General features: G+C 45.3%; 1 protein-coding gene and 1 pseudogene across 1 annotated transcript in view; one reads left to right on the top strand and one right to left on the bottom strand.

Moving 5' to 3' along the window:
• Positions 1-843: 843 nt before the first annotated feature.
• RAB20 (RAB20, member RAS oncogene family) overlaps positions 844-27,178 on the top strand; it is a 37,714-nt gene continuing 11,379 nt past the window's right edge. Inside the window, exon 1 of the mRNA XM_037125653.2 lies at positions 844-1,276. Coding sequence (XP_036981548.2) covers positions 1,105-1,276 — 172 coding nt within the window. The 5' untranslated portion in view covers positions 844-1,104. The remainder of the gene's footprint in view (positions 1,277-27,178) is intronic.
• Positions 5,754-26,892, bottom strand: LOC119034566 (splicing factor U2AF 26 kDa subunit-like; annotated as a pseudogene).

Genomic DNA, 27,178 nt, shown 5'->3' with positions numbered 1-27,178 from the left:
ACAAATCCCACACGCTGAATATTTTAGGAGCATTTCAAGGTTTGCTCTATTAAGAGGAAAGAATTTGCTGATAGTCATTGCAGCTGCCCAAGTCAAATTTTCACTCTGAAGGTTTAAATGGCAAAGGCTGTCCATTTTTCAGATTTAATATAGCATAAACTTTTTCGGTGAAAATTAACAAAACAAACAATAAAAACGACACTAGGAACCAATCCTTCTGCAGTCTCCCCTCTTCCCCAGCCTTCTAACCATTAACAGTCAGTTAGGATGGGGTTTCACAAATGCTCACTTAAGGCAAACTTTTACAATTACCTTGACTAGCGACTACATTTGCATACACTCAGATAAGGGAAGCGACACAGCTGGGAAAGCGCTGGGTGGACTGGGTTGGCAAGGGGACCTCAGGGATTTGGGGTCACCAGTGCCCGGGAACCTTGGGGGTCGCTCAGGAGCGCGTCCCTGGGGTCTGAATAGGTAGGAAAGGGTGTGAGAGGGACGTGGAAAGTGAAAGATTGGTGCCCCGGCAGACGGCCATAGGGGAGTGGGGGAGGGTGGGAGGTCGCCGAGGAGTCAGGGCTGGGCCGGGGGCGTGGGAGCGGGCAGGGCGGGGCAAGCTGGGAGGCGGGGCGGGAAGGGGCCAGGGATGGCCTGGAGGAGGGGAGGGGAGGGCTCGGGGCGATGCCGGGTGGAGTGCGCGACCGCTGTGGGAGGTGGGGATGGCGGGGATTGTCCAGAGGGAAGTGGGGGGAGGGGCCGGGAGGCAGAGCCAGGAGGGGGCGGGGCCTGGGCGGGGCCGCGCCGGGGCCTGGGCGGGGCCTGGGCGGGGCCGGGGGCGCCCGGGACTGGCGCCCAGGACGAAAGCCTGTTTGAGTCCTTCAGTGTTGCTCTGGCGCGGACACGCGCTTCTTCGTGCGCGGTTCCGGGCTTCGAGGCAGGAAAGTCCGCACGTTTGGGGTCCCCGCGAATCCGGATCCCTGTTCGTCCCGAGTCCAAGCAGCCTCGGGTCGGAGCCGTCTCGCCGCCGGTGTGCAGTCGCTCCAGCTGAGCCCGGAGCACACGGGGCCGACGGGCGTGGGGGTGAGGAGCGGGGTTTTCTGCAGGAAGATGAGGAAGCCCGACGGGAAGATCGTGCTTTTGGGCGACATGAACGTGGGAAAGACGTCGCTGCTGCAGAGGTACATGGAGCGGCGCTTCGCGGACACGGTGAGCACGGTGGGCGGCGCCTTCTACCTGAAGCAGTGGCGCTCCTACAATATCTCCATTTGGGACACCGCAGGTGAGGACTGGCGCTGCCTGGACCCACACGGTCCTGGAGCTCCGCAGGGACGGGGGTGGGTGGGTGGGAGGGGGCGTCCCTGCCCCAGAGTATCGTCCCTGGGGCCGAGGTCCTACGGGGCAGGCCTTCCGGGTTATGCACGGGGTCCCTCCCTTCCACGGCAGGTGAGCCCATCTCAGGGATCAGGCCCCCAGTCACAGTGCAGGGTCACCGGTCACTCTTCTCTTTTTCCGCTTGTTCTCTTTTGCTGGTTGAGAAACTCTTTTTGTTCAGCTACTTGGTGCATTTAGTGACAATCCAGTTGATGCTTAAAAAGTACCCCTGGCTCCAAACAGAAGACTTGTGTCACTTGTGTACCCTATGGCCATGTCTGGCTCCTGTGGCAGTGTCTGGCTCCAGAGTGTCATGGGCCTGCACGGAGCCTGCTAGTGATAACCAGATTCAATCACAGATATGTCTCATTTGATATCCACAACCACCTTGAGGGGTGAGCAAAGCTAGTATAATTACCCCCTTTTTTACAAAACAGGAAACTGAGGCACGGAGCCTTCTTTTACAAGGTTTAGTCAGGAAAGCAGGAAAGAGAACTGAAGTGTCCTCACTTAGTCCTGGGCATATCTGCATTTTCTAGTTTCTTTATCATGTGCTTGATCTTGGCTCATATATATTCTGGAGCTTCAAATGATTTTCTGTGGCAGCATTTTTATGATAGGTAATGAATTATTTTTAGTGTGCGTAGTAGTTGTGATTTTTCAAAAGTACGACTCAGAAGATCTTAATTCAAGCTTTCAGTTTAACTGCAGAATTACAATGGCAATTGTAGTGTTACAATAGGATATACTTCCTTCCCCATGAAAAAGATCTTGTAAGTAAATTAAAAAAGATAGTATGGCATGTTTTCAATGAATATTCTTTTTAGATCCTGAAACTTTAAGGTCTGACTTTTAATGTCAGCACTTTATAAGTGATGTAAATACCCAAAGATCCTGTCTAGAATTTTAAAATTGCCAACTTGGGTGCACCAGTCTGCTAAATAAATAAGATTTTAACTAAGTCTCTATTCAAAATGGAATTAATGACATCCACCAAAGTATATCTACTGCTCTTCCCTCCTTTGTTTTATTGCTGTCTTTTTTGTTACGATGGCAGTTAATGTCTTGACTAGTTTATTAAAATCATGCTGTAGAAACAGCATCTTCCTTGCTCTTTCCTCCAGCTCAAGGCTGCACAGTGAGGTTGTAAGATCCTTGACTACTTAAGCTGCCACTCCAGCACTAGGCGTTTGGTAGCCATGGAACACAGTCTCTAGAAGTCAAATCAAATCAAATTAACACGACTTGTCTGCCTGTTTTGGACAAGGCTGACCCTTTTGCTCCTTTTGTTGACTTGCTGGACTTCACTGCTGTCCTGGTTTATAGGAGGATAATGCAGGAGTGGTATTGGGGACCCAAACCAAGAGCCCTGTTGTGGCCATGATGTGGCCACATGATGTGGGAAACCTGCCCTTTCCCATGAGGTGTGGAGTTTCTAGAATGGGAGCTGACCTTGGTTGACATCTTCAGCATCTATGGTATGAAGTAGCAGTATAATTTTGCTTGGCCACTTTCTTCTTCAGTGACAAGGACATGATACAGCCAGAATCTTGATCATCAGAGGATTTTGTAATACAGCTAATGAGATATCCTGGTTGCTTTGTTGGGTTCCCTGGGGCTGCGATTCATTTCCTGTTTGCTTAAGCAGCTGCCTAGCTTCTTAGCTGCCTTCTTGTTCCTGGAACCCTGGAGTGTGAGCTCAGTCAGGCTCCTGGGGCCATGGGGGCAGCCAGGCCCCTTCTCTGCACTGCTGGCCTCCTGTGTATACGTGCTTAGGGTAACCGAGGCTCTGGGTCAGCAGTCGCATAGGCTACCACTGTGCCTGCTCCCAGTGACTGTGTGGTCCTGGGTAACCTGGAGGGAAAGGAGAGCTATGAATAGATACCTTTTCAGTAATCCCTGTTGGAAATTCAAAAGTTTAACTTTTCAGGGATGCTACTTTTTTTCCTCCTTTTGTCTCGCTCTTTCTTTCCACTCTACAGACATTGTTTTTAAAGTTGTGTTCCTTTAAATGTTCATAACTGAGGCAGAAGGATGAGAACCAGGTAGAGAATGAGTTGTTTTTCATTGCTGCCCTTGGTTGCATGGAGTGGCTGAGGTGGGAGTGTGGGGGTGTGGAAGGTGTTAGGTTTTTTAATAGTGAAAGCGGTAGTAAGGGGTCAGAGTTTTTCTTTAACTCTTGGCTTGTCCTTTCAAAAAACAAAGTATCTGGCTGCTTGAAGCCTGCAGGGCAGGTGAGCTAGAAAGGGAAGGAGATTTGCTAGGCTGATAAGTCGGATTTTACTTGATCCACAAGATTCCTTCAGAGGGAGGTATGGGGTTTGCACGTTAGAGATGGGGAGACAGAACTGGTAGAAGATGACTCGTTCTGTCGGGTGCAGGGAATCTCCTTCATTGCTCCGCCCCTTGCCTAGTTGGGCTGACAGATGTGGGGCAGTCACCACATATGGTTTGATAAGTGCCAGAAAAAAAAGGAGGTTGCCCTGAGACAAGCAGGAACCCTGCCTTGACTGGTGTGGCTTGGTGGGTTTCCCATGAACCGAAAGGTTCATGGTTCGATTCCCTGTCAGGGCACATGCCTGGGTTTTGGGCCAGGTTCCCAGCTGGGGAGCCCGCAAGAGGCAACCGATCAATGTTCCTCTCATACAACACACATCGATATTTCTCTCCCTCTTTTTCTCACTCCCTTCTCCTCTTTCTAAAAATAAATACAGGAATCTTTAAAAAGAAAGAAAGAGCCCCAGTTGAACTTTCCACTCCCCCTGCTCTGTCAGTCCTAAAGTTCGCTGAGCAGTCTAAAAAAGATGTTGCCCATTGTGCAGCAAATATAAACTGAGCACTGCCCCAGGCTCCGTTCTGCAACAGAGATTTTCAACCTTCATCATCTCACGGCACACATAAACTGATTACTAAAATGCTGCAGCACACCAAAAAATATGTTTTTTTGCAGATCTGACAAAGAGGTATAATTTTGATTCGTTCACACTGGATGGCTATTACTGTGTTGGCTGTTGTCCTTTCTTTTTTCATTTGACAATCTAAGGGGAAAGAGGTAGTGCCCCTGACTAAATCATCAGGTGTTACGTGGTTTAAAGTTTCTTGGGGCCCGCCGGCTGAAAATCCCTCTTCTACAGCAATGACAAGCTAGCTGGGGTCCCTCTTCTACAGCAATGACAAGCTAGCTGGGGTCCCTCTTCTACAGCAATGACAAGCTAGCTGGGGTCTCTGTTCCATGAGCTGGAAGCTCTAGAGGGGGGAGAGGGCCACAAGGAAAGAAGTGGTATGATTTCACACCTGATCGTTGTTTTGAAGAAAACGCAACAGGGTCATGAGAAAGTGACAGTGTGCCTTAACAGATCCCCTCACCAGGGCCCTGGAAGGCTTGACACCCCTCCTCGTTCATCCCTCACTTCCCAAGGCTGCAGTCCCTGACAGTAGGTTGATGTGAGTTAAAGTTGCATCGTCAGTATCTGTCTCAGGAAGACCATTTTTCTGACAATATATCTCCTTCCCTTCAGTTTCAGTAACATGTTCCTCATTTCCACCCGAGCCCTCCTCATCCATATTTCTGCCTGTAGTCTGTTCATGCCCATTGAGGGATTCTCTAAGACGATGCTGCTTTTCTCTTCCATGTTCCCCACGGAGCTTTCACTAGCAGAGTTCTTAACATCCATATTTCTCCTAACAGCCTGTTCAAGGCAATTTACACTTTTCTTACTGTGCTTCTCGAACTCTTCCAGCCTCCGACCAGGCCCAGTTCCAAAGGCACGTCCACATTTGCCACAGCAGCACCCCACTCCCAGTATAAAAATCTGTTTTAGTTTCCTGCTGCTGCTGTAACAAATTATCACAAGTGTAGTGGCTTTAAAACACCTGGGTTAGATGTCCCAGTGGGGGTCCCTGGCAAGCATCAGGGTGTCCGCAGGACTGCTCTTTCCTGGAGGCTCTTGGGAGGAACCTGTCTCCCGGCCTGTTCCAGCCTCTGGAGCCCACCCACATCCTGTGATTCCTTTCTCTTTTTTTAAAAAAATTTTTTATTTAAAAAAAATTCTCACCCAAGGATATGGTTTTTAAAAACTGATTTTAAAGAGAGAGGAAGGGAGAGAGGGAGAGAAACATTGATCAGCTGCCTGCTGCATGTGCCCCATCCAAGGACTGAACCAGCAACCTAGGAATGTGCCCTGACCTGGGATCGAACCCGCCAGCTCTTGGTGCACAGGACAGCCCTCCAACCAGCTGAGCCACCTGGTCAGGGTGGTGTCCCATGGTTTCCTCATCTCCCAATGTCGAAGCCAGCAATGGCCGGTTGAGTCTTTCCATCATCAGGTCACTTGGACCTTGACCGCCAGGCCTCCCTCTCCAACATTTATTTATTTGTTAAACCTTTAATACAGAACTTTATTAGAGGAGGGGTTGTAGGCCCCAGAGGATAGGAAAGGTGGCCCTGGAGAGTTGAGGGAGCCTTGAGGAGGGGTACAGATGGCTGGGAACATCTGTATCTGTCAGGGGTAGAGGGCCAAAGGGCCAGGATCTCAGAAGCGGCCGTGTCAGTGGTTTGGGGACTGTTACTGGTTTTTTCCTTGGGGACCAGGTGGATATTGGATATCGTCACTCACAGAGTTGCTGCTGTGGTTTTGGAAGATGAGTTGCAGGTGCATGATGTTGCAGAAGCCACGATGGTACATTCTTCCATCTCATACAGCCAATGGCATTTCTCCTGGAAGTCGGTGATAAGAGACAGCTCGGCACGCACAGCCTGCCCACTGAACCAGAGGTTACTGAGTTCAGTCACTGCCTGCTTGGCATCCTTGTTGCACCAAATTTGACATAGACATTGCCCATGAGGTGGTCCCCCAAGTTGTTGCACATATCCATCTCTTCAGTCGCCCTGTACTTCTGCAGTTCTGTGAACAGCTCCTCAAAGGAGATAGTGTGTTCTTGCACCTCCATGTCACTCGCATGACAGTGAGATCTGTCTGTGGCTTAGGCGGCATTCTTTGGGTTCCAGTACAGGCTGAGCAGCACCATGGTCTGGCTGAAAGTCGATTTATGGTGAAGCTGAGAGCACCGGTATGGGGGCAGGTGCTGATCCTTAAAATGAAGAGAGCAGTAAACATTCAACCTTATCCTTCTCAGTCTCGAATATTGAAGCTAGATGTTCAGCTGTTTTTACCCAAACCCTTCCTCTCCCACATTTAAAAGGCCTCTTGTCATTACACTGGGATCACCCCGATAATGTAGATAACCTTGTTTTAAGGCCAGCTGGTTAATTGTAATCTGTCTGCAATCCTGTTTCTCCCTTGCCCTGAAACATAATATGTTCCCAGGCCCCAGGGAATAGGACTGACTTTGGGGTTGTTGTGAGCACAGCCAGTGCTCACAGGTGTGATTCTGTGGCTGCCACCTCTCTCCTCCTGACTTCCCTTATCTATAAAAAGGGAACAGCTGAAGCACCCACCTCCAGTGTTGTTAGGAATGAATGAGTTATTGACAAAGTGCTCAGGGGAATGCGGAAGTTTTGTGTTAGTGTTTGCTAAATAAACAATCGTTTCCTGGCCCTGGGTGATTAGGACAATGAGTGCCACCAGCTAGCATGTCCCAGAGGGAAAAGAGAAGCTTGGGTGGGTCCCCATTAAATAATTCTGCAATAAATGGAGAGATCAAAGAGAGTGGAAATTCAGAGTAGTTGGTTGAAGAACTTTCTTTTGAACAACTTTAGTGCAACCTGGGAGAAGATACTGGCATTCCGGGTTATGAAATCATGGTGCCTGGAAAAGAGAGAATATAACTGCTCACACCTGTGACGTTGGCTAGGCGGGCGCCTATCTGTGAAGGAAGGGATGGTGCACAAGTGAAGATGCCAGGTGGGACGGACTGTCCCTGTGAGAACCTCAAGCCCCTCGTCATTCTTCATCCACTTGGCACAGAAGCCACAACTTCTAGCCCCGCTGCTTATAGGCAGCTGCTTTTAGATCCAGGGAATGGCAGAGATGCTGTGTCCAGAGTGATGTTACTTCAGGTTAGAAAGGCGGCAGTGTTGTGGATGAGCCTGCAGAGCAGCTCTCCTTGTCAGGGGTCACAGAGTTCCTGACCACTGATCTTTCGGACTGGCCTGTGAGGACTCCAGGTTTAAAGAGCCTTGAGAGATTGGTGCAGAAGTGGGTAGACAGCCTAAGCAAATGTGGAGCTGGGGTGGAGGGTGTGGATTGTAGCTGGCTCTCTTATTGTATTAGTATGGCTGCTGAGAGGTTTTTGAGGTCCTAATATGGCGATTCTCGGCCTGACAATCAGTATTTGTGTGATACGAGATCTGGTGTATTATATCCCCTTTTCAGATCAGGGGACTGACTGCCATCACCGGTTATTGTTAATAAAGTTTTATTGGCACACAGCTTCGCCCAACATTTGCATGCTCTCTGTGGCTGCTTTCACATTGTGGTAGCAGAGCTGAGTTGTTGCAACAGAGACTATGTAGCACAGAAAGAGAAAACATTTACTCTCTGGCCCTTTGCAGAAGCAGTTTGCTGACCCCTGGTTTAGGTCATACAAAAGGGAAAACATTTTTATAAAAGTCTTTTCTGTAGTTATAGAAACTCTCCAGTGTTTAGCATTTAGTGATTGGGGGACCCATAATTCAGTTAAACTCAGCAAGCAGCACTCAAGTTTCTCCTATGTGCATCCGCTCTTAGCTAGACTATGGTGAGGGCAATGGCCGAGATTTAAGATTAGCATGAGCTTCTGAAAAAAAGTCTTGGAAATAAATCTTAGTTGAGGTTTGGGATCTGGAAGCTAAACTTGAAAAGCCTGTGTTGTAGGTGGGCCCAAGTCTCTGTAGGTGGGTCCACGTCTTTGTAGGTGGGTCTGTCTCTTTGAGGTGGGTCCATCTTTTTATTGTTACTGGTGACTTTGAATGGGTGTCTTTGGGTGCAAGTCCACCTTTACAGAATTATTCTGCTTTAATGACCAAAACCAGTGTCCTGAATATGAATGTGGATATTAAGACAGGTGGAAGACAATCGGCTGTTGGGTTCAGCAAGGCAGACAGAGTACCATTATACTGCGAGATTCCCGAGGACAAAGGACGCTTGTGAGCAACTGCACGTGCTGGGAGGTCAGCCCAGAGTCCTCCTGGAGGGGGCGCCAAGAATTCTGGGGGTGGGAAGAGGTGTTTAAGGCTCACTAGTGTGGCTTTCATTCATGCAGGAGAATTTAACTAATTAAGGTCAATCATCTTCATGAACTAATACCCAATTCACATGTAATGTCTCTGGAAGATAAGGTCATGCTTTGTTATCTTTAAGTTTGCATGAGACATGGAAACTATCCAATTCTAAAATGAACTTGCCCATCTTGTTTCTTTGAGACTTCACATAACTTCTCGTCTATGAAAAAGAAATTTTATACACACTAACACTCATGTGTTTATACGACTGTTTGTTCTTGAAATAACGGCTTCATCACTGTGATGACAGTGTCATGGTCCCATCATCCCGTGCCTGTTGGCCTAGGCAGGGGCCAGGGTTCTTTGTACCCTGGCTGACCCAGACTCTTGTCTCTTCTGTACAGTGTTGAGCGGGTGTCTCTGTGGGGCCTCTGGACCCAGTGAACGTCCCTGCTCAAGCCCCTCCCAGTCTTCCTGGATTACCTTTCCTTTTCTTCTTTTAGCCAGACAGGTGCCTTGGAGCTTAGGCAAGTGCACTAGGGGTATTCCTCGTTTCATTCCACTTCACTTTACTGTGCTTCATAGATACTATGTTTTCATTAACGTCGAGGCAAGACCCTGTACCAGCAAAAGATTACAACTCACTGAAGGCTCAGATGATGGTTAGCATTTTTTAGCAATAAAGCATTTTTTAATTAAGGTATGTCCATTGTGTGTTTTTTTAAAGATATAATGCTATGGTACACTGAATAGATTATAGTATAATATGAACATAACTTTCATTCATGGGGAAACCAAAACCGAATGTGACTCAGTTTATTGCAATATTCGCTTTATTGCTGTGGTCTGGATCCGAGCCCGAGAACCACCAAGGTGTGTGCCTGTACTTGTAATTCGTCACGGATGCGAGTCTTCCCTCGGATCTCACTTTCACTTATGCTTTCTTTCTCTGGGAGTGTCCCCTTTCCTGGCAATGCCCAATTTGAGTTTTATCCCATCTTTTATTGTCACTTATTTTGTGACACAGCCCTTGGTTGTTGGAGCAGAGGAAGAATTCCCCTTCACGCTGAGCTGCAGAATGACCTGGTGTTCCTTATTGTGACCTGCCTTTTATCTATTCTTAGTACCTGTTTGTCTTTCCTCTGATATACAAATTCCGGGAGAGAAGATTGGGGTTTTATTCACTTTTATGTTCTCCATAGAATTTAGCATATTATTCAACAGTGTTTTTTAAGCTAGTTTTTGCTGAATAAAATTGTTGAAAGCAATGGGAAAAACTGGGGAAGGCAGAAATAAGTGGTTTTATTTTCTTAACAATATACTGACTGTGAATGATAAAATCAGTGTGAAGATATTGTCATGTACTCTGGAATGCAGCTAAAATTGGGCCATTGTGTACATGGTAAGGAAATACTGGTCTGTGCCATTAATCATGTGTGACTTTAGGCAACTCTGTACTCATTCATCTCTTTTTACTTTGACATCATTAAAAATCTATTTAGAGATGAAGAAGAGCACCTCAGGACTTTTGCCTCTGGGAAGATAGAGCAGATGTACTTTTCCCTAGTCTTCCCACTAATTACAGCTAAAACCTTTGACTGTTAAATACAAAACAAACATAAAAAGGCTGTCAAAGGTGAGTGAAGAAGGCAGAATGGCCAGGGACCTTGAGATCCAAAGAATGAGTCAATGAGGTGAGTTCTGTGGGCTTTCTTTTCACCTCATTTAACTAAACTTGGAGCTGAAGAAGTCAGACATTCAGGGTGGTGTCCAAGAAGGCTGAGTAGTGAGCCAGGCTCTCATCCCCACTGGGTGATAATGAGCCCTCCTACTTGGTGGTGTTGGCGGAGGCTATGTGGGGAACTTGGACTTGTGCCTTCACCTGTCAGGAAAGAGGCAGTACCTGCTGTAGCCCCTCACCCCTAAGATATTGTGTCAGAGGGAGCCAGCTACAAGGTAAGGCCAGGTAAGATCCAGAGTCTCATAACACAGTATGAAAAAGTCTAGGTTTCAATGAAAAAAATCATTTATTATGCAAGAACCAGGAAGATCTCAAACTGAATAAAAAAATGACAGTCTGTTGCTGGGACACTGAGATGGGACACTGAGATGACAGAGATGTTAGACTTATCTGACAAAGATTTTAAGGTAGCCAGTATAATAATGTGTGGATGAGAAATTGTAAACACACTTAAAAAAAATAGCCTCAGCCAAAACACATTTAAAGAAGAACCAGATGGACGTTTCTGAGCTTAAAAAAGTCATTAGCCAAAAGAAAAGGATAGGGGATGGAAACAACAGACAAATGCAAGGGAGAGAAGAAGGCGTCCATGAACAGGAAGATAAAACAAAAAATATCACCCAATCTGAAATACAGAGAGAAAATAGACCGAATGAAAATGAACTGAGCCGCAGCGACCCATGGGACGAAAGATCTAACGTTGTGTCGTTCGAGTCCTGGAAGAAGAGAAGGGTGAGGCTGACAAAATATGAGCAGAAATAATTGTTGAAAACTCTGCAAATTTGGCAATGGACATAAACCTGCAGGTTCCAGAAGCTGAGAGAACCATAAACAGGATAAGTGTAAAGAAACTTGTGCCAAGACCCATCATAATTAAATTCTAAAAACTAAGGGACAAGTTAAAAATCTTGAAAGCAGCCAGAAAAAAAGTCCGAATGACAGCAGCTATCTCATGGGAAACCATGGAGGCCGGAAGGAAGTGGCACAGTTGTATCTAGCCACCTGTTTGTACTTCTTAATCCTCTCACCTTTTCACCCATTCTCCTACATGCCCCTCCCGTCTGGTGACCTTTTCCTTAAATAAGTTCTTTAACATTCATATAATATTGGTTTGGTGATGATGAGCTCCTTTAGTTCTTCTTGTCTGGGAAGCTGTTCATCTCCCCTTCGATTCTACGTGATAGCTTTGCTGGATGGAGTAATCTTGGCGGTAGGTCCCTGTTTTTCAATATTACTTGCCAGTTCCTTCCAGCCTGCAAAGTTTCTTTTGAGAAATCAGCTCACAGTCTTATGGGAACTCCCTTGTAGGCAACTGACTGCTTCTCTCTTGCTGCTTCTAAGATTTTTTTCTATTCTAACCTTTGGCATTTTAATGATAATATGTCTTGGAGTGGGCCTCTTTGTATCCATTTTGTATGGGACTTTGTGCTTCCTAGCCTTGCATTTTTATTTCCTTCACCAAATTAGGTAAGTTTTCTTTAATTATTTTTTCAAATAGATTTCCAGTTTCTTGCTCTTTCTTTTCTCCTTCTGGCACCGCTGTGCTGAGAATGTTGGAATACTTGAAGTTGTCCCAACGGCTGCTTACACTATCCTCATTGTTTGGGATTCTTTTTTCTTCTTGTTGTTCTGATTGATTGTGTTTTGCTTTCTTATGTTCCAGATCATTGATTTGATTCTCAGCTTCTTTCACTCTATTGTTATTTCCCTGTAAATTGTACTTATTTCCATTAGTGTATCCGTCATTTCCGACTGGATCTTTTTTAGGTTGTTGAGGTTCTCACTAAGTTCCTTGAGCAACCAGTGTTTTGAACTCTGCATCTGATAGATTGCCTACCTCCATTTAGTTTAGTTCTTTTTCTGGAGTTTTGACCTGTTCTTTCATTTGGGCCGTGTTTCTTTGTCTCCTCATTTTGTCAGTTTTCCTGTGTTTGTTTTTATGTACTAGGTAGAACTGTGATGACTTCCTGTCTTGGCAGTGTGGCCTAATGTAGTAGGTGTCCTGGAGGGTTCAGGGGTACAGCCTTCCCTGTCACTCAGGCTGGGTACTCGAGGTGCCCCTCCATGTGAGCTGAGTGTACCCTCCTCTTGTAGTTGAGCCGTAATTGCTGTTGGCAGGTCAATGGAAGGGATTTACCCAGGCCAGTCGGCTGCAAGGACTGACTGTGACCTCTGCCCCTGTGGGGGATCAGCTGTGTGAGGGCAGGATGGTGGGGCTCTGACATGGTCTGTAGCTGCCCACTGGGTGGGCAGGCTCTGGGGTTTCTGGGGTGGTGCAGGCCAAGGTCATCCCCCACCTGTGTTCTACCTGGAGCCATCTTGTTTGAGCTATAAAGCAATCTGAAATGGCTGCTACTTGTGCTGAGCTTGGAGATTCCCAGGTGGGGCAAGCTATAATTTAGGCTCTCTGTTGCTAGTGCTGGGCCTGGGGCTACTTAGCAATAGGTATAGAGGCTAGGGGTTCACTGAGGCTGGCTATTGTTTTAGAGGACTTAGGACATTGTCAAGCAGGAGCCAAAACCAGTTGTTCATATGCAAAAATCACATTAACAGCTGTGTGGGCTAGTAAGTTGGGTGGGAGGGAGTTTCAGAGAATCTCCAAGGTGGGGCCAAGAGTGTTAGCCAGGTTGATGAAGTCTCAGGTATGGCACCCGTTTGCTGGCTCTTTGGTTCTGTGGGGGGAGGGTTCAGAAAGGGACAAAGGCCTCTGCCTGCCTTTCTGTCTGGGAGAAAGCTGTCCTCCACACCTTGATGCCAGACACTTCATTTCCTCCCTGTGTGCCACTGGTGACTTTCAAGCTGCTACCTTGTTGCTGGAGCTCAGAGGGAGTGAGTCTGAATAAGTTTGTGTGTGGGTTCTTTAGGAGGACCTGCTTGGGGTTCCAGAACTTTCTTCTACTGACTGAGTTCCTGCAGGTTTTCACAGCCAGAAGTGCTGTGGATGTATCTTCCTGGCACTGGAACTCTGGGCTGGGGGTCTGGTGTGGGTACGGGACTCCTTTCTCCTGAGATACCCCTCCTGAACTTTGATCCACCACACACGGGTGTGGGACCAGCCCGTTCCTTGTCTGCACCCCTCCTCCAGTCTGGATGGATATGCTTTCTTCCAGAAAGCATATGCTTTCTTTTTAATTCCATAGTTGTCAGACTTCCATTCAGCTTGATTTCTGACAGTTGTGAGTGATGGTTCTATATTTTTGTTGTAATTTCTATGTGGTTGTGTGGGGTGGCAAGCTGAGTTTACCTATGCCGCCATCTTGACCGTAACAATATATGTCAAGTGCTGAAAGCAAAGATGACAAATGTTGGTATGTGATATTTGTTCATCTTCAGTCCCCAAAAGTGACCCTGGAAGTATATACTTCTATTTTACATGCTACCATCTCGATTCAGATCTTTCCACTAGTCCGGTGTTTACATTATAGCACTGCTCTGTTCTCTGTTTTTATGTGAATATCTTTTCTACGTTCATACAGTATGGAGCATTTTGAAACTGGCTTCTCTTGCTTAATGCATTTGAGATGCGTCTGTGTTGTATGGGTTCTTCCTGTTCATTGCTGAGTGATGTTCCACTGTATGGATGTGCATTGCCATTCGAAGGATATTTGGACTGGTTTCAGTTTTTGGTAATTAAGAATAAAAGCACCGTAAACATTGACATAGAGGTTTTGTGTGAACATACATTTCTCTCAGGTAAAATGACCAAGGAATAGGCTACTTGGGCTTAATGGTATGTGTATGTTTAATATCCAGTGGACCCAATACAATTTGTTAAAATTATTAACTTTCTGGTCAATAATGTTTGATATACAATACTTATGTCTTCCTGTACAGAATGGGGGGATATATTACCTAGGCAGTTAACTTTTAGACACCTTCATGAAGAAAATACAAGAAATACATGTTCCTTGTATTTCTCAGCTGACTGTATGCAAGCACATGTGAACAGTTCAACAATGGGAAGTTCATTTGTTTCTCTGCCAGTGTAATAGAAGTGCGGTTGGGCAGGCGGGGCACTGGAACAGTAGCACTATAAATAAGACGCCTGAGAATTGTAAAATGTTGGCGTTGTTATTTTCTTGGCTATTAATTAGACAAATTTAATCATTTATTGTGTCTCTGCACAGACTCTTAGAAGTTGTGGAGCTTGGAGACAGATGCGTCGATCACTTATCCCCTTATTTCCACCGATAAGTCATTTCCACCCAGCATTCAAAATTGAGTTCTTTGAGATCCACCTTCCTGCACAGTCCAAGCCAACCCCAATTCACAGTTACTCTAGTATTTATAATCCAATATAAGCCAAGTTGAGCTTGCATCTCCTACAAAGCACTTCCTAAATATTTGTTGATTTGTCCTGTGGAACTAAAAGATACTCATGTGAACTGAAGGCTTCCCTGCCTCTGGCCTGGCCTCGCTCTCTGCGCTGGTCTCAGGATTCCGAAATAACACAGCTACCTACTGCTAAGTTTTCCATTCTGGGGGGATGTGGATCAGATGGTCTTGGACCTATGGGCAAAGTGGAGTTTAGCTTCGACCTCTCTGAGATAAAAAAAATACTCTGAGTTTTTTTTTCAGCAAAGATGAGACCAGTCTGACTATCATAGAAGCCATTTTTCAGCTTCAGCGCTTTCGAAGATTCTTAATTTCCCAGCACAGTGGGAATCACTGAATTTGGAATATCCATTGCAGGTAGCCATGCAACAGAGCAGTTTAAAATTGTAGAGTCTGGCATAATCTTGTGAAATTAGAACAGGATTAAAAAGACCATTTTCTCAGCTTCTTTTTTTTTTCAGATGAAGGGACAGACTCAAGAAGTTGCTTGTCCTACTTCCAAATGCTAGTTGGTGGCAGAACAGGGGCCAGAGCTGAGGTCTTGTGACTCAGTCACCATTCTATGCTGCTTTTCCTGCTATTGCTATCATGTATACTTTAATTCTGGGAGCATCTGTGCTTTAAAAGTCTCCCCTGCTACAGTCTGCTAAGGAACCAGGGCAGCGTTCCTGTGGAAAACTGGCCCAGCAAGTGCTTCCTGAAGGGTTTCCAGGTTGCTAATGTGCAGCCCTTACTTTCCTGGAGGCCCCTGCTTGTGCAGGTAGCGGGGATTTCTGTTGGCTTCCTGGGTACCAAACAGCGTGCCTAGTGCCTCTGGGGCTTAGTCTCTTGTTTCTTACAACTACTTTGTGTGGTTGGCATTATTATCACCTTCCTTTCAGAGCAGGAAGCTAACACCCAGAGAGACCACAGAATTTGTACTGGGAGCTGAGGAGCCCGGACTTGAGGTCTGCTTTTTGTCATATGTCAGTGTCTGTTTTGACCTTTCTCTTCTCAAAAAGACAAATAAAATGTACATGCTACTGGGAACCATGAACATCATGTGGAGTTGCTGTCAGTTTACTTTTTTCTTTTCTTTCTTTATTTTTGAAAATTAGAGGTACGGTTATTATACATTTTAGCCAAATACTCAGTGTTATAATTTTAGTAAAAATTCTAAGCCATGAAAAATTCCCCAATCAGGCATTTTCTTGAAGTACTCATGGCCTAAGTGAAATTAAATAAGTAATGAAATATGGCTCTTGAGGTTGTTATGTGTAACGCTAGTGCTAGCACATCAAATAATACTCGAAGGTGAAAATTATGGTATTATCCAATCTATTATTCTGCCTTGAATTATTTAAAATTAAAAAAAATTTTGTTGCATCAAAAGAACACAATGCATAGTGTCCTAAGTGAAATTGCTTAGCGAAGGTACTCATGTTTATTTGCATATCCTGCTGGACTATTGTGCTATTTATTTTTTAAAAGCACTTAATTTTGTCACTAGAGCTGACCTCGTGGTGGATAAATAGCACATAAACATTCACCCCTCATAGAAGAAGCTTTTTTGTTCTGGTTGTACCTGGAATGCTTACCTGTACCTGAAAGTAAATGTTCAGATATAAAGAACAAATCTAACGGTGTGTTTGTAATGCTTTTTGTGTGGGGTGATTAGCTCTCACACAGCCTGTGGCCTTACCACGTCCTTGAGGAATCCCCCCCAAATCCTTGCCAAAGCCTCCCCAGGATGAAGCTCCGTTGCAGACTCTGGCCAATTAACAGATGCTGCCAACATTGCACTCACTGTGTGCCAGGCCGTTGTAACGTCTGCATTGTCACTCATTAGTCCTCTCCAGGACTCGAGGAGGTAACAAGGGTAGATCCTGTGCAAGTTAACATGTGCCCGGAATGGGCTGAGCTGGGATCTGAGCTGGGCAAACTGCCCCAGTGTTTGCGCACTTAGTCACCAAGTCATGCCGTGTCCTTCACAGAAGTGACATCTACTCTAAAGTGAGAGTAGGACATAATGCTGAGTGTATGCAACACAATCATTGTGTGTGTGTGCAGGATGTGACAAACACGTACGTTCTGTTTAGTGCCTGATGTGCCTGTGAACTGAAAAGACATTGCTGTGCCCAAAAGTGGTCAGTTAAAAATGGCCCCAGTCTTTGGGCTGCCTCATAACTGACACGATTAACGTATTAAAATACCTGTCCAATCAGTGCTTTCCCCATGGGGAATTATATGCACTTTATACATTTGTTTTCATGTCTGAACACATCTGCACTCTGTTTCTCCCATCTGAGCCAGCCTGTGCAAAGGAGTTCCTAGAATCCTGTTTCACTCAATAGGACCGACACTTTCCCCATCCAGTCAGAGCTGCACAGTTCTGACCAACAAGAGTGGCTTATTTTGGTCAATAAGCCAGTGCCTTTTGGACCAATCCAACTGTGAGGATTTGGAGTTCTCATTTGCATGAGAACAGACCAATCTGGGACCAGGAGCAGGGGTTTCTGTTTAGAAGCCAGCTCCCCACTGACTCGGGCAGTGCATTTCTCTTTCCACGGAAGAGTGAAGGCTGTGTTTTCCTGGCTGTGCTGAAACACCCATGTCTCGCAGGAGCAGAGCCCAGCAGACCAGCACAGTCCAGAGCAGACGAGCATAGCACAGAGCAGTCCAGAGAGCAGCGCAGCAGACAGTGCGGCACAGAGCCGACTAGGGAGGAGCAGGGCTGTCTGTCTAGTCAGAGAGGGGCTTGGTACCAGGGCCACCTGGCCCCCGGGCTGCCTCACGCCCTTGCTGCTTTCACAGTTGTGCTGTATCACAGTTGAGCTGTTTTGCGCTGAATAAAGTTTCCTTCTTCATCACTCCCCAAATTGGGGATTTCTGTTGGTGCCGAATTGGCACCGAGGGCCATCAGTTGACAACAGTATGCTTATTCCCAGCTTCCAGTTGAAGACCAAATGACCTACTGTGTTTCCATGGCATCAGATCATCCAGTAGGAATATAGAATTCAGAAGTAAAATGGTAACATTTTTTCCAAAGTCAAGGTATTATAACCGTTAACTGCTTAACAATGAAGAACGATCCATATGAATAGGCCTTCTGCCTAATATGAAAGGGCAAAACTTATAGTCTCTTATTGTGTCCTTGTGATGTATTGCTTTGTGATTCTTTCTGGGGGGAGATGGAGAGTTTGTTATCTTTCCTACTTTGTACTCACTTTCATCTTTTTGTGTGTGTCCAGGTTTTAAGGGGCCTTGTGTGGCCACCTCAGTTGCTGTCCCAACAAAATGCCTCCAAGGTGCCTTCTAGATTTAGTGTCCTAATGTGCACACAACAAGCACTTGGTGAGAGTGAATCCATTTGTTCAGCAGTCAAGACTTTTTCTGAGCACTTCTCATGAACTAGACACTGCGTCGAGCTAGAGGAGCAGCGGTAACAACGTAGGCAGCCTTTCGTCCTGGGGCTTAAGTCTGGTGGAAAGATCAGCATCAGACAACAGACAAAGAGTATGTACAATAACACCACCTGCGTCGAGTGCTGTGCAGAAAAGGGGACAGGCCAGGCGTTAATTGGCAACCTAATTCAGAACTGGTGGTAAGAAGTAGGTCATTTTTCCTTCTGGAAACCAGTTTTGCCTCCACTTACACGTCACTTCTTCATTCCTTTGTGTTTTTCCACATGTGTTCCTCTGTCATCCTCCACATTTCCGGGCATTCCTGTGTGTATGTCCCTTCTACCTCTGTGCCTTCCTGACCCCTCTGAGTTGCTTATGACGTATGTCTGGCTTGTCTGGGTAACTAAGGGAAGCAGTGTCCCCATAGCCTTGGAGGGGCCTGGGGCCTGGGGCCTGACGACTAGTGTTCTCACAGTCTGGAGACTGGGTCCGACAAACTGTTCCCATAATATGAAGTGGGCTCGCATGCGCAGAACTATGTTGTGTTGTGTAAGGTTTTGACAGCTTTCCGACTTTGTTCCCCTCTAGAACTTAAATAGGTAGGGGCTTCCCACTAGAGAGGCACACGGCTTGTGGCATGCGTGGTTCGCCCCCCTGTGAATAAGGGCATGTCAAGCATCCCCGGGGCTCCGCGAATTTTCTTCCATCTCCCAGGAGTGAGAGTGGATCTGCCCGGCCTTGACTGGGTGCAAGACACTGGCTCCCATATTACATGAGCTAAACAAGGTCTTTAACATTATTTTTTAAAATTTCTTTTAGAGAGAGATAGTAAGGGGGAGGGGGAGAGAGAGAAACATCGATTTGTTGTTCCACTTATTTTTGCATTCATTGGTTGATTCTCGTCTGTGTCCTGACTGGGGATTGAGCCTGCAACCTCGGCATATCAGGACGACGCTCTACTCAACCGAACTACCCAACCAGGGCTAACATGTATGTTTCTTCTTATCTCTTTGAGTGTTGTGATTTTGCCCTTTCTTGAACGTTTTTTAACATGTGTCAGGGTAGAATTGCTTTAAAAAGTGCTTGACCAAATGTCATTCTTGGTCTAGTAGAATTTAGAGTCCTCCACTGCCATTAAACCCTTGGTGTCCGGCAGTTCCTGACCCCAACTGCGGATGCCCCTGTTGGTGGAGTCGCGAGCTGCGTAGTCTCTGCAGTGTGGCGTGCCTTGAGGAGCTGCGCGAGCATGCTGGGCCTCTTGAAAGGTCCGTGAAATGTGCACACTAACTGTGGGGGGGATGAAATGACACTGTGTGTGCATGCATGTTTGTGAGTATGCGTGTGTGCCTGTGCAGGTGTGCATGCATGGCATGTGTGTGCACATATGTAATAGCCGGCCATTCTGCCCAGCAGAATGTTGGCAGTACCTGAAGGGGCCTGTAGCAGACGTGGTTACAGGAATCAGGTTTCGTTGACTCAGTGAAACTGTGGAGCGTGTAGAGGCTGAGGGAGGCTCCAGCTCAGGGGCACCCACATCAATAACCAAGAACAGAGGAAGCAGTTTTTCCTTTCTAACAGGCAGCTTGTCCTAAGAACTGAAAAGTCAGATGAGTGCAGGGTGTTTTAAATCTTTTCTAAGTCTATGTCATAACCGGAATGCTTCTGGGAGGATCTTGCATTATGAATAGATAAGAATGATGTGTGAGTCCCATATCACAGTGCTTGCAAAGGAGTGCTGCCCTTGTGTTGTGCCTGGGCTTTTAATAAACAATTTCTGGGCTGTTTGCAGACTTTGTTCCTTCTGTTCAAAGTGGTTGGGCTGTTTCTTTAACTGCACATCTTTTCTCCAGCAGTTGCCAAAGCACATTCCAAACCTAATTAATTTCCAATCTGATTAACTGTGGTTAGTTACTGTGTAGCCACAGGTCCCAGCAGCTCAAGAGTGAAGTTTGTAAAGCCTGGCGACGCCTTTCAGCTTTCCTGTGGGTTGAGTAACTGGCAGCTACGGTACATCGTAACTGTTACCAGGCACGAAGCATCAGGGAGGAGGCAGGAGAGGGGTGAAGTGCAAAAATAGCAAACTCAGGTTTGAGTTGCAGAGTCAGCTGTGTTAACACTGTGTTTTATCTTTGATTGATGACAGTGGCTCCTGGACTGTTCGGTCAGGGCTTTTCTACATTGGTCCTCAGAGTGAAGAAGTTCCAGGGCCAGCAGCAACAGTGTCCAAGCCCCACCCAGTCCTCTGAATCAGAATCTGCATTTCGACTTAGCTCACCAGGTGATACACCATGTAGGTAGAGGAAAAGCTGCTTCGGGCTTGTCACAGCCGCAGGGCAGAGGAGAAGGGCAGGGATCAGGCCTGAGTTTCCTGCTGTTCTTAGTAGGTGCTATTTTTACATGTAATTCTTTCTGTCTGTCTGTCTATCTAACCTTTAACCATACAGAATTTTAAAAATTGTGATGAAATACACATAACATTAATGATTTTAATCATTTTTAAGTGTGCAGCTTGGTGGCATGAAGTACACTTACATGTTGTATAGCCATCACCACAGTCGTCTGCAAAACTTTCTCTTCTTCCCAACTGAGTTCAGCAGCCATTAAACACTAACTCCCCTCTTCCTTCAGCCCCCGGCAAGTGCCATTCTGCTTTCTGTCTGAATTTGACAATTCTAGGTAATTACTTAATTTTTTACTTTTATGTACAGCATATTGTATTTAAATATGATAAAGTAAGTTCTAACAAAGTACTTCAACATGATTGATTTAAAAAGGTTTTTTCACTGTTAATTTAGAAAATTATATCTAGGTACTACCAGTGTTGATGAAAGAAAGTCTAAACCTAAAGAAAAATTTTATGAAGGTTTATTTGAGCCAAATCTGAGGACATGACCGGTAGCAAGATCTCCATGGATTAACAAAATGCTTTGATTCTGGCCAAGATGGAGGCGTAGGTGGATACACTGTGCCTCTGCACACAACCAAAAGGACAACAGCAAATTTAAACACAAAACATAACCAGAACTGACAGAAAATTGAACTGTATGGAGGTCTGACAACCAAAGAGTTAAAGAAGAAACATTCATTCAGACCGGTAGGAGGGGTGGAGATGGGCCGCCAGGTCAGAGAGGACTTGCGGTAAGGCCTTGGCTGGAGAACCAGGTTGGGCGAGGCGGTGCCTGGCAGACAGGGCGGTCCTACATTTGCGTGTGGAAAAACTGGAAGGAACCACTGGGGCGCAAGACAGGCCATGAAATCCAGGGTTCCAGTGTGGGGAAATAAAGCCTCAAAACCTCTGTTAAAACCTGTGGGGGTTGTGGTGGCAGGAGAAACTCCCAGCCTCACAGGAGAGTTTGTTGGAGAGACCCACAGGGTCCTAGAACGTACACAAGCCCACCCACCCAGGAATCAGCACCAGGAAGGTACAGTTTGCTTGTGGGTAGTGGGGGAAGTGACCGAAAGCCAGCAGACAGCCAAGCAAGCTGCACTGTTCCCCCTTCGATCCCTTCCCCACATTCAGTGCCACAGCAAAACCAAGTGGGTTGCCCCACCCTGACGAATACCTAAGGCTCTGCCCCTTACTACAGGTGTGTTGGAGACACAAACATAAAGCCCAAATGGAAGAACAGATCAAAGCTCCATAAAAAATACAACTAAGGGATGAAAGGACAGCCAACCTATCAGATGCATAGTTCACAACACTGGTAATCAGGATGCTCACAGAAATAAGGTTGAGTATGGCCACAAAATAGAGGAAAATGTGAAATAAAGAAGAAACATTCATCCAGACCGGTAGGTGGGGCAGAGATGGGCAGCCAGGTCAGAGAGGACTAGTGGCAAGGTGGCAGCTGGAGGACCAGGGTCGGCAAGGTGGCAGCTGGTGGACTGGGTGGTCCCACATTTGTGTGAGGATAAACCAGAAGGAACACCTGGGGAGCAAGATAGACCACCCAAACCAGGGCTCCAGTGTGGGGAAATGAAGCCTCAAAACCCCTAACTGAAAAAACCTGTGGGGGTTGAGGTGGCAGGAGAAATTCCGTGTCTCACAGGAGAGTTTATTGGAGAGACCCACAGTGTCCTAGAATGTACACAAACCCACCCACCTGGGAGTGAGCACCAGAAGGGCCCAATTTGCTGTGAGCAGTGGGGGAAGTGACTGAAAGCCTACTGAGAGATGAGCAAGCAGCCTTGTTCCCCCAACAACCCCTGTCTCTCTCATATACAGTGCCACAAGGTAGTGAGGTGGGCTGCCCCACCCTGGTGAATACATAAGACTCTGCCACTTACTGTGTAACAGGCTCACTGAGATAAAAAAGTATGGCCCAAAGGAAAGGACAGATTGAAGCTCCTTAAGTGCTGAAGAGATAGCCAACCTAACAGGTGTTCAAAACACTGGTAATCGGGATGGTCACAGAAATGGCTGAGTATGGTTGCAAAACAGAGGAAGAAGTGAAGGCTATGCAAAGTGAAATAAAGGAAAATGTACAGGGACCCAACAGTGAAGGGAAGGAAACTGGGACTCAAATCATAGATTTGGACCAGAAGGAAGAAATAAACGTTCAACCAGAACAGAATGAAGAAATGAGAATTCAAAAAAAATGAGGACAGGCTTAGGAACCTCTGGGACAACTTTAAACGTTCCAACGTCTGGCTGATAAGGGTGCTAGAAGGAGAAGAGGAAGAACAAGAAATTGAAGATTTACTTGAACAAATGTTAAAGGAGAACTTCCCCAATCTGGCAAAGGAAATAGACTTCCAGGGAGTCCAGGATGCTCAGAGAGTCCCAAAGCAGGTGGACCCAAGGAGGAACACACCAAGGCACATCATAATTTCATTGGCCAAAATTAAAGATGAGGAGAGAATCCTAGAAGCAGCAAGAGATAAAGAGACAGTTGCCTACAAAGGAGTTCCCATCAGACTGTCAGCTGATTCTCAAAAAAGAAAACTTACAGGCAAGAAGGAACTAGAAAGAACTCTTCAAAGTCTTGAAAAGCAAGGACCTACATCCAAGATTACTCTATCCAGTAAAGATATCATTTTGTTGAGTTCTAATAATCCACTACCATTGGACCAGCCGCAAAGCTATCATTTAGAATGGAAAGGCAGATAAAGTGCTTCCCAGATAAGGTCAAGTTCAAGGAGCTCATCATCACCAAGCTCTTAATATATGAAATGTTAAAGGGACTTATCTAAGAAAAAGAAGAAGATAAAAAATATAAACAATAAAATGACAATAAACTTATGACTATCAATCAACAACTGAACCTAAAACAAAAACAAAATCAAACTAAGCAAACAACTAGAACAGGAACAGAATCACAGAAATGAAGATCACATGGAGGGTTATCATTAGGGAGGGAGAGAATGGGGGAAAGGTACAGGGAATAAGAAGCATAAATGGTAGGTACAAAATAGACAGGAGAAGGTTAAGAATAGTGTAGGAAATGGAGACGCCAAAGAACTTATGTGTACAACCGGTGGATATGAACTAAAGGTCAGGGGATGCTGGTGGGAGTGGGGGTGCAGAGTGGAGGGTAGTAAAGAGGGGAAAAATGGGACAACTGTAATAGCATAATGAAGAAAATAAATAAATACATAAATCGTATTTGTAGCCATGCCATGTTACCATGATACCTTACATTTAAGATTATCTAGGCAAAGTACTTTTTTGCTATGTTTCCAATATTAAAATTTCAAAAAAGAAAGAAAGAAAATCTAGGCAGTTTTGCAGTTCTTTTTATGCATTTACAATCAAAGGAGAAATGTAAGGATGGTTGCATGAAATCTATGGTGGTAGATTAGGGAGGTGGGACAAGGCAAAGCCAGGAAATCTGTAGGACTGGATAGAAAATATGGGGAGATACGTACTCTGTATGCTGGTGGGTAGAGGGTAGTTGACATTTAACCTTTGCAGTAAATAGGGATGGTATTCAGGCAACATCGTAACAATGAGTTTCATGGGCTTATTCTGTGGGTTGTGCCTTCTCTGGAGAAAACAAAAGGCTATTCTGTACAGCAGAGCTGTTAGAAATAACTGGTATATTTACCGAGCAGAGTACTTCAGAAAAGAGGCTACTCGAGATAACTTAGTATTTCGAGAAACCCTTAAGAGACTTGAAGAGCTTTATTAATATGGAATTTGAAGTTCAGTCTTGATTTTAAAACAAGTTCAAACTTGCTTTGAACCATCTGAAGTGGTTTTAGTTTCCTATTTTAATAAGTAGAGAATTCAGCATTTAATTGAATTTTGCTTTGATAATCTCATTCTGAAAATTAATTATCATAGGACAACAGAGTATCTGTTGAAGGTAAAAGGGATTGGATTAAATATCCTGGTATGTGAGAGTTTTGGGTTTTTTAAAGCTAAATCTTTTATATAAGTGTACTTTCTTTGGATTTGCCTCTTTTTCTTAATAATAGAGTTACTTGGTCTTGTTATTCAATTATTTTTAGTAAATTCATGTCTGAGAAGAGTAAAGTAATTTGAGAATTAAACTCTAGTTATCATTATAGACCCTTAGTAATTATTTCAGAAAGCTCAATCGGTGAGTCACAGGTGATTAATTTATGAGCAGTTAATTATTTGAGTGGTTCACATGACTCGTTCTTTGGTTTTAGTTTAATCTTCAAATTATTGAACAGAAACAACAGAAAGGACACACGTGCTGATTTAGGTAAAAATTCATTGTACAAGAACTTCAGTGAGAAGATAAACCGATTTTTCCGAAACACTATGCTGTCCTGTAGATGTTGCTGTTCTGTTAGTTGAAAATCATTTTGGGTTTGGATTCCTTGATGTATAAAATGAAAAAACTCTCATTTTACCAAGCTTGGGTTTGGGTGACTGTGCTTAACCAGTTGCCTACTGATCTGGTAGTTAGGTCCTTCAAGGCTGTTTTCATTTTATTCCTCACTCGCGCTGTGGGCTTCCCAGACAAAGAGCAATCCTTCTCCTTCTTGTCAGGAAACTCTGTGTTTCTGAATTCCTTTTATTCGTCACAGACTATTAAGAACAAAATTAAAGGAACTATAAATAGAAGCAACTAGTTGGATTATTGGATTTTAATTATTAGCTTATCTTTCAAATGTTATCTAATCACCTCCTTTGTGGCAGTAATTCATTATCAGTCTTTTTGCATCTTCCTTCTGGCAAGAAAAAAAACACCCATTCATATTGTGGGCTAGGATTTTTGTCTTTTTAAACTCCTGCTCTTTAGTATCCAGCTGCTGGCCGTTGGCTCCGAGTTTTTCCTTGCACCAAGTTTCTGGGAGTTTTTTCCTGTACTGTGGTGACAGGTAACCACTGTGGGGCTCTCACCCAGCCAGTGCAGGGGAGGTGGCTGGTCTCAGGGTCTTCAGTCAGGATTCGTGTCCCTGGGCTGATGAGGCCAAGATGAGACTGTAAAGGTGAAAAGTGCTTAGTAGACTCCAGCTGTATACACACACAGCGTTACCACCATGTGAGGACACTGAGCAATTCATTCAGGCCTGTCCACACTGCCGCCTGCCTGGGAGGAAATAGCTGTCCCTGTGAGAGTTCATTCTACTTGGAAGATACATGGTTTTCGACTTTTGTTTACTATTTTAGTTTGTTCAGTTTCTGATAGCAGAGGTATAACAGAATCATTCCATTGTTTTTCCTCCTAGATTTTGAAATGCTGGCATTCTGTTTTGGAACCAAACTGTCTCCCCTCCTGGCCCATCTTACAGTGGGACTTGAGATTGAACGTAGCATTGCGCGTAGGAGTGGGGACTCTGGACCCAGATCTCTGGGGTTCAAGTCCTGCTGCAGCCCTCACTGCCTGTGTGTCCGTGGCCATCCTGCCTTTCTCTCTCAGCGTTTTCATCGAGCCTGGGATGAAAATGCCACAGCAGTACCCCCAGCATCGGTGGGAATTAAATGACTGATTATGCAAAGGTCTTGGTACAGTGTCGGGAAGTAGTAAGTGCTGTAACAGATTTTGCTATTGGAGAAGTTTATTAATTCCCAGTGTACTCACTTCAAGAGCCAGAATGGCATATATCCCAAAGCAGGACCTGTACTGTCTGCTTGACAAGGAGGGAACTCCTTACATTGAGGTGACTGACCAGTCACCCTGAAGTTACCTGTCTGTTGTGGGACACCCGTACTTTTCACAAGAGTTCTTGTGACAGTCCTTCCCCTCTCAAGTTGCAGCCAAACTACTGCTTCTGTGAGTGGGTAATTTAGCAGTTTCTCTTTGATTATTCTTTTCAGTGGTTACCACCTCTTCCTTCTGGTATTTCCCAACAAATATGATGAGCTGGACTTGCACTACTTGCTTCTACTTGTGAATCGGATTAGAGGGTGAAGGTCATTCCTTATAGGCACCAGGTGGGACTAGAACCAGTGAGCACACAGGTTTAGACATTTCCATGTGAACTTAGCTTTGCAGTTTATGGCTTGCTTTCAGGGAGTAAGCAGATTTTCTGACTTTGGCTCAGGAGATGGCACATGACTCTTCATCTTTATTGAGAATGGGTATCTGAGGTCACTGTTATCTGAAGCATCTTTATCAGCTTCTCCAGTGTTGCTCATGGACGTTCATAAGTATCTAGCTTTTTCTTCTGCTGGTAGAGGGGAAAGAAGGTGGTGAGGGGAAGGAAGCAGAAGTTTTTCCTGGCAGTCTGAGCCCCTCACATGGACATTGTTCTGTTTGATTCATGACTTTCAGTATGTGTGAGTGAGCAGGCCACTGGCTTGCAGCCCAGTTCATACCTTCGTGGAGTATGCGTTTCCCGGGGTCGTCATAACCAAGTTCCACACACTGGGCACTTAAACAACCGCAGCTGATTCTCCTGCGGTTCTGAAGGAAGAATTCTGGAGTCAAGGTGTCAGGAGGGCCACGTTCTCCCTGAAGGCTCTTGTAGGAAATCTGCCCCATGCCCTTTTCTTAGCTTTTGGTGGTTGCTGGTATTCTCTGGCTTGTAGAGGCGTCACTGCAGTCTCTGCCTCTGTCTTCACATTGCCGTCCCAGTGTGTGTGTGTGTGTGTCCCTCTGTGTCCCTCCTCTTATTGCACAGGTGGCAAACACAAGGCCCTCCACTTTGTTATCCAGCTGGGCACCTTTCTTTTAAAAAAATATTTTTTTAAATTAATTTATTTTTTTATTGATTATGCCATTACAGTTGTTCTATTCCCCTCCACACCATTACCCCCCTTTAGTTTAT

Source organism: Artibeus jamaicensis, unplaced genomic scaffold, assembly GCF_021234435.1.
Source record: "Artibeus jamaicensis isolate MK-2021 breed Jamaican fruit bat unplaced genomic scaffold, CSHL_Jam_final scaffold_833, whole genome shotgun sequence".
Taxonomy (NCBI): Eukaryota; Metazoa; Chordata; class Mammalia; order Chiroptera; family Phyllostomidae; genus Artibeus; species Artibeus jamaicensis.
This window is presented reverse-complemented; position numbering and strand designations above follow the sequence as displayed.